Source organism: Glycine max, chromosome 6, assembly GCF_000004515.6.
Source record: "Glycine max cultivar Williams 82 chromosome 6, Glycine_max_v4.0, whole genome shotgun sequence".
Lineage (NCBI taxonomy): Eukaryota > Viridiplantae > Streptophyta > Magnoliopsida > Fabales > Fabaceae > Glycine > Glycine max.
Window position 1 is genome coordinate 12344317 of NC_038242.2, and position 10250 is coordinate 12354566.

The 10250-nt window shown below is 37.5% G+C and overlaps 1 protein-coding gene across 5 annotated transcripts; it reads left to right on the forward strand.

Annotated features, from left to right (window-relative positions):
* Nucleotides 1-463: 463 nt before the first annotated feature.
* On the forward strand, nt 464-9750 carry LOC100803151 (zinc finger CCCH domain-containing protein 38). 5 transcript variants are annotated; one of them, XM_014776460.2, is made up of 6 exons: nt 464-684; nt 1944-4624; nt 5149-5507; nt 6384-7492; nt 7642-8678; nt 9354-9750. In XM_014776460.2, exons 3-6 carry the CDS (start codon nt 5197-5199, stop codon nt 9381-9383), a joined length of 2487 nt encoding a protein of 828 aa, XP_014631946.1. In that variant the 5' UTR covers nt 464-684; nt 1944-4624; nt 5149-5196; the 3' UTR covers nt 9384-9750. The 5 variants fall into 5 exon arrangements, with proteins under 5 accessions (XP_014631946.1, XP_006581759.1, XP_006581758.1 ...); XM_006581696.3 differs by having other exon boundaries at nt 1944-3106; XM_006581695.4 differs by lacking the exon at nt 1944-4624.
* Nucleotides 9751-10250: the final 500 nt, after the last annotated feature.

A 10250-nucleotide genomic window follows, 5' to 3' on the forward strand; every position in this document is an offset into this window, starting at 1 on the left:
CTTAGAAGAGTTGAAAACAATGGGAAACTTATGATGTATTGCAATAGGAATCTTTAGTCTCTTTGGATTTTCTTGTGAGTTTGGGTCTGGATCTTTGATAAGCGGGTTTTGTATTGATCAGTTTTTGGCAATAAAATATTTTTTATTCCAAAAAAAAAATTATACTTTTTACTCCAAGTTTTTTATTTTTTAACAAATTAATCCCAAATTTTACCACTAATTTTTATGTTTATTAATGGAAAAAATAGCCGAGTAATTAAAAGTAAAAGATAAATATATGTGAAATTAAAATATTGAAAGTGAAATTCAACAAAAATAAAAAATATAATTAAACAAAAATAAAAAAGTAAAAAATAAACACCAGATCAATAGTTTTTTTTTAAAGACTCCAAATTGCCTTCTTTTTTCTTTTTCTGATAAACAAAAGAAAAGAAAGTGGTCCACATTCCGCAATGTCATGACCCATCGACCAGTATAAATCGAGAAAGAAAGAATCAATCGGAAAAACAAAGGAGAGAGTAAAAACAGAAAAAAAAAAAAAATCCTGCACAGCACAGATATTTGTTTGGGAACACACAAGCGAAGCTAAAGCTCAGTTTCTCTCGCAGCTTCGACATGGCAGAATCACTTGCTCCACTTTAGGGTTTCGCTCTCCTCGCTCTGTTTCTCACTCACTCGTGACTCGTGAGTCTTCTCTCAACCCTACTATGCTTCTTCCCTTCCATGTCTTTTTTAGGGTTTAACATGTCTCCTGTGATTTTAATTTGAAGCGTTGTTTTGAAACCTAATTTGTGTTCTTTTCAGTTCCTGTGTGCTTGAATTTGAATGTGAGGGATATTCGTTATTGTTGCCTTTTCCTTTTTCTTTTTTTATTCGTTAGGATTGATAGTGTTATCAATGTCGTTTAGACGTAAAACATAAATTGAAGCTAGAAAATAGAATTTTCCTAGTATAGCCTTTATTTACTATGAAGTGTGATACAAAGCTGGATAAGGAACTAGTGCAAGGCAGGGAAAATAACACTCAGAAAGAGAATAAATACAGAGGAGAACACTGGTAACAACCACCTCCTTTTTCTAACTCATACAATACTGTTAATCACTCTTCCTGTCTTGGTCTAACTTCCTCGTGCTGTTACTTCTGCGCAAGCCACTACAACTACAGTCTCTATTGCTCTACCTTTGTGATGCAATATACGACAGTATTCTAGGTTAGGTAGTGACTGAAGAATTTTCCCTTTGCTAATGAGAGAATTTTGGAGACACGAGAATGGGGAATCATTAAAGATGCGGGGACAGCAAATTCTTAAAAAATCTCTTTTCTATTACTGTTATGTGCTTTGTTTTAGACTAACAATGCTGGAGAAAGACCTTTTATTATCATTATTACATCTTTTGTTGAAAAATCTACTTGGCTGTTTCTGTTCCATTTTTTTTTACAGAAACGATGGTTCTGGTGCTTGATTTTGGATAGAATTTGTTTGGTTTTAGTATAGGGCTACAGGCTTTCATCACAATATTTGTTTTGTATTTTAGCCTTGCCTCAACTCGAGCCCTGGCACAACGGGAAAGTTGTGCCTTGGTGACCAATTGGTCATGGGTTCAAATCTAGAAATAGTTTCTTTGCATATGCAAGAGTAAGGTTGTGTACAATGGTCCTCCCCCATACCTTCGCATAGTGAGGAGCCTTCTGGCACTGGGTTACATTAGTTTTATTAGCCTTGCCTCGACTATAGTGTGAAATTGATTTCTTATGCTACAATTGCCTAAAGATCATGTAATTGACAATTTTTAGGCTTCACCCATAGAATGAGCTGGATTACCAAGATCCAAGACATTAGGTAGTTCTGTAGTTGGGTTGGCAGTCTCCTGTGTGCTTTAGTTCTGTGTCTCAGTAAGAGTACATTATTCCAAGTGCTAATATTAGATACAATTTTTCTGCAGTAATGCGTGGAGGTGTTACCAAGTTCAGTCAAACTATCAAAGTAGCTGGTGTAAATTGGTTTCCAATGGCATTTGATCCTTCCACAAGAGCAATATGGGATATTTAACACACTAATAAATTCGTATTGGATAGTTTTGGAGTGGAGAAATTTTCAATATATTCTGAGATAGCAGAGGAATAAACCATTGACTAGTTCAAGAATGGGAAAGGATGTGCCACCTTATGTATTAAGTTTCACTAGATACAATTGTGCCCAATTTACATCAAGAACAAGCATTGAAGAAAATCAGTGCCATACTCATTGTAGATTTGATCTACTTTTTGGGTGTTTTGAAAAATTTATGAGATGGATTGAATCTTGTAAATGTTTAAAGATGCTGTACAAACTCCATCTTCATGGTTTTTTTGGAGAATACACCTAGCCTTTGGAGGATTGTTTGGAAGAGCTAGAGCCTTGTATTTTGTCTGTTTGAAGATTAAAATCTGTTGAAATAGACTTGATATCAATTTTGAGGCCTTGGCAGATACCTCTAGTTATTGGACCAATTAGTTACAGATGACCAAGAGTCTATGTGATTTGAGGCTTGCAGGCTGGTGGCATTGTTAAAAGGTTTATGCATCATTAAGAAATGCTTAGGTTATGTCTGATGTATTACATAAGAAAGACCTAATAGTATAAACAAACAGTATCAAGCCTTACTGGGTGTTTGGCACATCGAAGTGATAGTAAGTCGAATATGGTCAAAGCTTTTTTGTCCCAAAAACCATATAAATCTATCCTTTTCTTAGGACTTGATATGGCCTGATAGGATATTCATTCAACCTCAACTCTCTTGCCCCACACCTTTAAGTAACCCTATTATTATGGCTATTGCCTTTTGATTTTGGCCACCTCTGCCAAATTTTGCTCTTTAAAATTTGTTTCATTGTTAATTTGGTGTCATCAGGGAATGCATGCATCCCCAAATTCCCTGACTGGCAGTTACAGGGTTTTTTTAATTTTTTTTGCAACTCTTTATACATCAGATTAGATTTCCTTGGATTGAGGAAATGGAGGAAGATGTCGGGAAATGGGACAGATTTATAAAACCATATACTGGGCTGTTTAATGGTTTGGACTGTTTGCATCAAAACAATACCTGACTTTCGTATGGAATTGAAGGTGAAAAAGGATGGAATGTACCTCTTATTTAAGGCAATATATATTGATTTATCCTCTGAAAAAATGTAATATATGTTGGGAAGATTCGAGGGGTACACTTGTGGACCACGAGCCACCACATAAGGAAGCCTGATACTACACTCTAACCCAAAATCTTAAGACTCAGGTTTATGGGTCTTTTCCTCACTTATATGACGCTCAGCCTTTTCACTTCTACCCGATGTAGAACTTCACCTCACACTTGTAACCCAACACATCTCCCCCTCAAGTGTGAGTCTCTTCCACATGGTAGTCTCCCCCTCTAGCGAAAGTCTTTTATCATCCATGAGTATAGCCATGGCCACCTACGGTACTTGCCCTGCTTGCTAGCCATTCTGGCCACCCCGCTCCACCTGCGGGGCACGCTATGGCGCTAGCCATTCTGGCCACCTGCGGTACTTGCATACTCGATCGAGCCGGTCACCAACTTCAACCATCGGCTCTGATACCAATTGTTGGGGAGATTCAAGGGGTACACCTGTGGACCAATGTGTTGGATTACAAGTGTGAGGTTAAGTCCCACATCGGGTAGAAGTGGAAAGGTTGAGTACCATATAAGTGAGGAGAAGACCCATAAATCCGAGTCTTAAGATTTTGGGTTAGAGTGTGGTATCAGGCTTCCTTATGTGGTGGCTCGTGGTCTACAGGTGTACCCCTCGAATCTCCCCAACAATTGGTATCAGAGCCGATGGTTTGACTTGGTGACCGGCTCAGACGAGTAAGATGACAGCAATGGATCTCAGCCTTGGGGATCCCTTGTATCGAAAGTCTTCCTGGTGGTGAGTCCAGGCAGCGTGTCCCGCAGATGAAGCGGCGGTGCAAGTACCGCAGGTGGCCAGTCATGGCTATATTCGTGGATGATAAAAACCTTCCGCTTGAGGGGGAGACTCACACTTAAGAGGGAGATGTGCTGGGTTACAAGTGTGAGGTGAAGTCCCACATCGGGTAGAAGTGAAAAGGTTAAGCACCATATAAGTGAGGAGAAGACTCATAAACCTGAGCCTTAAGGTTTTGGGTTAGAGTGTGGTATCAGGTTTCCTTATGTGGTGGCTCGTGGTCCACAGGTGTACCTCTCGAATCTCTCCAACAATATATTCATTTTCACTCATTACTTTCATATATTCCAAGCACATTCTACTCTATGGTCTGAAAAATGCTTACATGTTCATTATTGGTGCTGGTAGAAAATCCTGTTTCTGTTCCTTTGGTTTGTTAATCCAATCTACATATTATACATTTATACTTTAGGAGGCCTTGGCTCAATGCTTAACACACAATGCTTACATCCTCAAAATGTTATGTTGTTATCAGTATTTTTTTTTTGAAGCCATCAGTAATCTTTATTTAGAAGCAGAAAGAAAGAAATTTTCAAAGGAACCTGTGGAGTAATTCCTGATCTGGATCAAGTGGATTTGATTATAGAACCTGAATATACAACTGAAAACTGTTCCTCAGTCAATTATATCCACATGAAATGCTGTAATTTTCAGCTCTAAAGCTTCTTTGGGTTAGATAGTTTTGCTTCTTTCTGCTCATGCTTCTTTTGATTGATGCTTCTCATGTCTCCTTTTTACTTGTTTTTTTGGAGGATTTGGATCTTCCTGTTCTAAGTTCTTCTTCCCTTTTAATTAATTCATTTCTGTCGAAAAATGGTCAATTTCAATTATGCATGTCTTGAATGGTTCATTGGGAGGACTCTTATTAAATCTTCCCACCACTTGGATGGACCCTAATCGAACCCCTTTAGGGGACTGGGGGAGCTGGAAGGGAGTTAAAAGTGCATTGGGAGGGGATTAAATCCTTCCCACTGTGCCCATCAACAGAACTATGGCACTCTAGCCTGATACTTATTGTTTTAAATACAAAATAAAATATTTCATTTACTTTATATTTGTGCTTTTTATGTCTCCTAGGATGTTGTAGTCCTTTAATGAAGAAAAAATAGTAGAAGAATGATGATAGAATCTAGGTTTCTGGTGATTTATTTGTTTTTGTTGATTCAGAGAACACTGTTTTTGTGAAAGAGGAGCATTACAGTTTTGACAAGTGAGATGAGTGGAAGTGGCAAAAAGCGCTCTTCAAAGTGGGATTTGAGAGACAATCCTGATTTTTCTCCTGATGATGGTAAGCAATTGCGGTCTGGGTGGTCCTCTGCAGGTGATAAATTAAAGCATTTTTCTGGAGGCAGAGGATCAAATAAGGATAATATTATGAATAAAGATTATAGAGTTTTGGATTCAACAATGGAATGGGATGAGGATGAAAGTTATGACCATAAAATGTCTCCTGGGTTGGATGCATGGAAACATAAGAGACATAATAGTCAATCCCCCAAAAATGGTTGGAGCAGGTCGGTCAGCAGGTTTGTTTCTCTACTTGGTGTGTCTCTTCTGATCCTATTTTCTGTATGTTGATTGAAACTTTATAAAGTGTTCATCTGATGGTTTGTTGTGCAAGCATGACTGTAAATAAACATGGTCGTGTACACTATTAAATAAAATAAAACACGTATATTCAAAAGGTCCTAAAATATATGTTTCTCTTAACCTCTGAAGCACTTGTGCTTTAATTTAAGAGCTGTATACACTCAGGAGAATGCTGTGACACATCTGAGCCCTCAGCAGTATTGTTGGGATAAAATATTTCACTAGTTAGATATCAAAGACATTTTAAGCATGTCTTAAATGCTTATATATTTTTTTCCATATGCTTTGTTTTCTTTGTTAGACACACTGGTGCAAACAAGCATTACCACTTGATTTATTGGTCGTTTGAAGACATCTAGTTTTTCACTTTATCTTTAATCTCAATCATTTATGTGCAACATCTAATAGTCTAGTATTAAAAAAATTATCTTCTGGACTAATGTTCAGAAGATGCAGTTTTCAGTTTTTATAGAAGAGCTTTGTGTACTACTTTTTCTTATTAAGATGTATCTATACCATGTTTTGTTTCTTTGTTTTAGATATGCATCCCTTGTTTGTATTTTCTGACGAGCTTATTTCTTATTATTTGCTTTTATTTCCAGCTCATCCTAAAACTTTCTGACCGCTTTCTATTTTTAGATCTTTTACAAAAAAAGGTAGTCTTTATTTTGAAATTATGCACTCTTTCTCTAATAAATTATTGCGTTTAGATATTAGTGATTATACTGTGGCCATGGTTGTGGTGGCGCATAATATTTTTAGATGCAGTTGGTTTTGTTAATTGTCTACCTTTGGATTATGTCATTTACTAGGAGTAGTCGAAGCAGGAGCCCTCCTCATGGTTTTAGGTGGGATTCGGGAGTCAATGACAGAAGTAGAATGCGGGCTGGAGGATCGACACAACCATGTAGAGATTTTGCTGCTGGTAAATGCAGAAGAGGCAGTCACTGTCATTTTCTTCATGATAATCAAAATCACGAGGATGGTTGGGAAGATAAGTACAGGGAAGATGGAGCTCCCAGATATTCTGCTCCCCGCGAGGGTAGAGACTATTCTCTTAAGAGCGGTAGATCTGATGAAGCTTGTATTAATTTTCCAAAAGGAAGGTGTAGAATGGGAGCATCATGCAAGTTTGTGCATCATAACAATTCTGATGGGCACAGTAAAGTTTCTGTGGATGGATTAACTAGAGAGAGGGAAATTGATAGAAGGCACAGAGACAGTTCTTTTGAGCAGGGTAGCGGGCATGGACCAAACCGTGGTGATACTCTTTGCAAATTTTTTGCTAATGAAAGTTGTCGTAATGGTAAATATTGTAGGTTTTCTCATGACAGGCAAGCATGTAGAAGCCATAATAGAAGATTAAGAGATGATAGGTGGGCAAGCAATCCTGGAGGAGATTATCATATGCTGGATAGACCGAAATTGAGTGATTCAGTTAGTCCAAATAGAAGGCCAAGGGGTGATAGGTGGGGTTCTGATGGTAACAAGGCTGATGCAGATAAAGTTTGGGACAGTCCAGAGCGGAATGATACAGTGGCTGTCTCTGATACAGCAAAGCTGGTTGAGGACAAAAGTGAAAATGTGGTTGCCGCTGAGCAAGGATTCACTCCTTTGGCTATGAGGGATGGATGGGGTCATAGTTTGGATAAAAGCAGAGTGCATAGTAAACAGCCATTTTCAAGTGATAAGAAGGAAGCTGACAGTTGGATAGCAGGAAATGCTGCCAACATGCACGGTTCCCAGTCAGTAGGTACAGACATTTGGTTGGGTGATGATGCAAAAATGTCTCCTGATTGGGATTACAGGGTGAGATCTTCCAGCTGTATTGAAGAAAAGCATGAACAAAATAAGCATGGGATAACGCAGGGTTTTATGTATTTAGCCACCTCTGAACATGACAGAATACAAATTGCTCCAGGTATTTATCCATTTGATGTTCCTTTGATTGTCATTCTTTGTAAATTGAGAAATCTACAGATTTCATTGACATGTGGTGATAAATGTGACAAACAAATCTACAGATTCATGCAGAGACCTAAACTTTTCTACTACTGATGTTTCTTCCAGGACAAGATTTTAATCAGAATGCAGAGAGTTTTAATCCTTTGCATTCTTCAAGCTGCCAAGTAGTTGGACAAACTCAAGTAGCAGCTCCCATTCTACCTTCACAGGGTGGAATTGTTGATGGTATGCTGAAACAGGAAGTCTCTACTGAGAAAAAATACACTACTGAACCAAATATCATGGATGCTGGCTTATTACAAGTTAGTTCAAGAGATCCTCCTCCAACTGAGAACGTGGTAGGCAAAGAACAGCTTGCTCAGCTTACCAATCTCTCAGCCTCACTGGCTCATATCCTTGGAACAGGGCAACAGCTGCCACAACTTTATGCTGCTTTAAATTCTCATGATGCAAAGGGCACATCCTCCCTAGCAAAAGCTGAGGTGCTTGCTATGCCTCTTTCCAACACACTCATCAGGCCAGATCCTGCTGTTGGACTCCTGAAGCAGTATGATCCAATGTGTGACAGTGTTGAGCCAAAGAGTGCTGTTGCAAGTAGTGGGGTAACCCCAGCCATTCCCCCATGTAAAAAAGTTGCAGAAGATGTAGTGGAAATTTCATCACAGTCCAACACAGCAAGACAAAATTGTGGCAATTCTTCCAAGTCTGCTGGCTCAGAAGAACTTGTCAAGAGTGATCCTCTAATCCTGTTGCAGCCAGGTCAAAACATTGGGGTTAATAAAGATGATAACAAGGAAGTGTTACCTGAGGAAAGGCAAAAATCTAAAGATGATCCTAAAAATACCAAAGAGAGTGGTCCTTTGGAAAACATGGAGCAAACTGATGGTCCTGATGAGGCAAAGAAAACAAAGGGAATGAAGGGGAGTCGTGCATTTAAATTTGCATTGGTCGAGTTTGTTAAGGAGCTTCTGAAACCAACATGGAAAGATGGTCAAATCACCAAAGATGATTATAAAACAATTGTGAAGAAAGTTGTTGATAAAGTAACTGGTTCCATGCAGGGGGCCAATATTCCTCAGACACAGGAGAAAATTGACCACTATTTGTCATTTTCAAAACCAAAGCTTAACAAACTTGTACAGGTTAGTGGTGGTTAGCTTACACATTACTGTTATATTTTTTAAGGATTCCAAGTCTTCTCCCCCATTTTACTTTTGTAGATGAAAATGAAACCATTGAATTTTCTGCAAGGCTTGGATGTTTATCCAAAGTTGCTAAAAAAATATGGGATTAATTTTGAGCTGAGAAATGTGCTTACCCAAGATTATGTGTAGCTAAATGTCATCAATAAGGATACTGTCTAAACATAATAAAAACTTAAGAAGTCTGGGGACCTGCTTTTAATTTTTTTTTTTTTGGCCAACAAATGTACTCAATTTCTTAATTTTTCCCCTCATAAGTTACTTATTTTGTCAATCGAATAAAATTTAATGGGATTTCATTTTGTTTATTAAGAAAGAACCAAGTATTTCAAATTGAACTTTTCTTTCGATCAAAGTTTTCCTGAATCCATCAAATTGTTATAACTTAATTGATCTCTGTACGATTCTGAACTCAATTTGATCACGATTGTCGCAGAAGGTATTATGCATGACAAAGCTCTATTTTGCTAGTAGAGATCTATGTTAGCTTTTGAATCTACATCTGCAATTGAAACATTTTCTTTTTTCATAGTTCAATGGTTGTGAAACTCGTTACAATTTGTTTAGCTGTGGTTTTTCCAACTGGTCTAACAATTCTTCTCTTTCTGGTTGCAGGCGTATGTGGAAAAGGTTCAGAAGGCTTAGTGCAATTATAGAAATTTGACTGCCAGTAGTTTATATTTTACTCAGCACTGTTGTCTTCAATATGTATTCTGCTTCTTTACCTCTGGATTTTTATTTTTTTTTTGTATTTTGGCCATTTGTTTGCGTACTGTAGCTCTTTTGCAGCAATTGCGTACAACAAATCAGGGAGCATTTTTTTGGGCCTTTAATTTTTTTTCTTCGTTTTTTTGGGGAAAAATTATTAGGTGTTTGTGCCATTACCAACTCAATAGTTAGGCAGTAATGTGGGATTTAATTTATTTTTCCAGTTTATTGTAATTATAGGAGACAGCTGTTTGCTTTTCAGAACAGTGAGAAAGAAATGGAACCAAAAGATGCTCAAGTCCAATGCTTGATTATTTCAAAACTGGACCGAGGAGGTTTCAACTGTCAACATTTTCAACTATAAGTTCTCGTGTATGAGTTTGCCTGCATGCATGGTAGTCATTCGCCCAAAAATTATAATGAAAATTATGATGCCGTCTATTTTTTTATTTTTTATCGGAGGCGGTCTAAATTTTTTAGGATATATTGGCATTGCTGCTTAGTATTTTCTTGAATAGGCAAGGGATTTTGTCTTTATTTATACCATTATATTGCCGGTTTGTTATGGTACTGCAGATCTGTTTGCAACAGGGAGAATTAAAACAATACGCAATAATTTTAGCAGTTTGTGGGAATTTTCCTTTACCTTATGTTCTAGTAATTGGCTGTGCGGATGCTTTGTAATTAGGTTTTAAAGCTTCTTGTATTTAACGTATAAATAAATTCTCTTTATATAGATATAGAAAATTATGATAGGTAGCTCCATAATAAAATTTGTGCGTTTTTATCTTTAAATAAGACCCT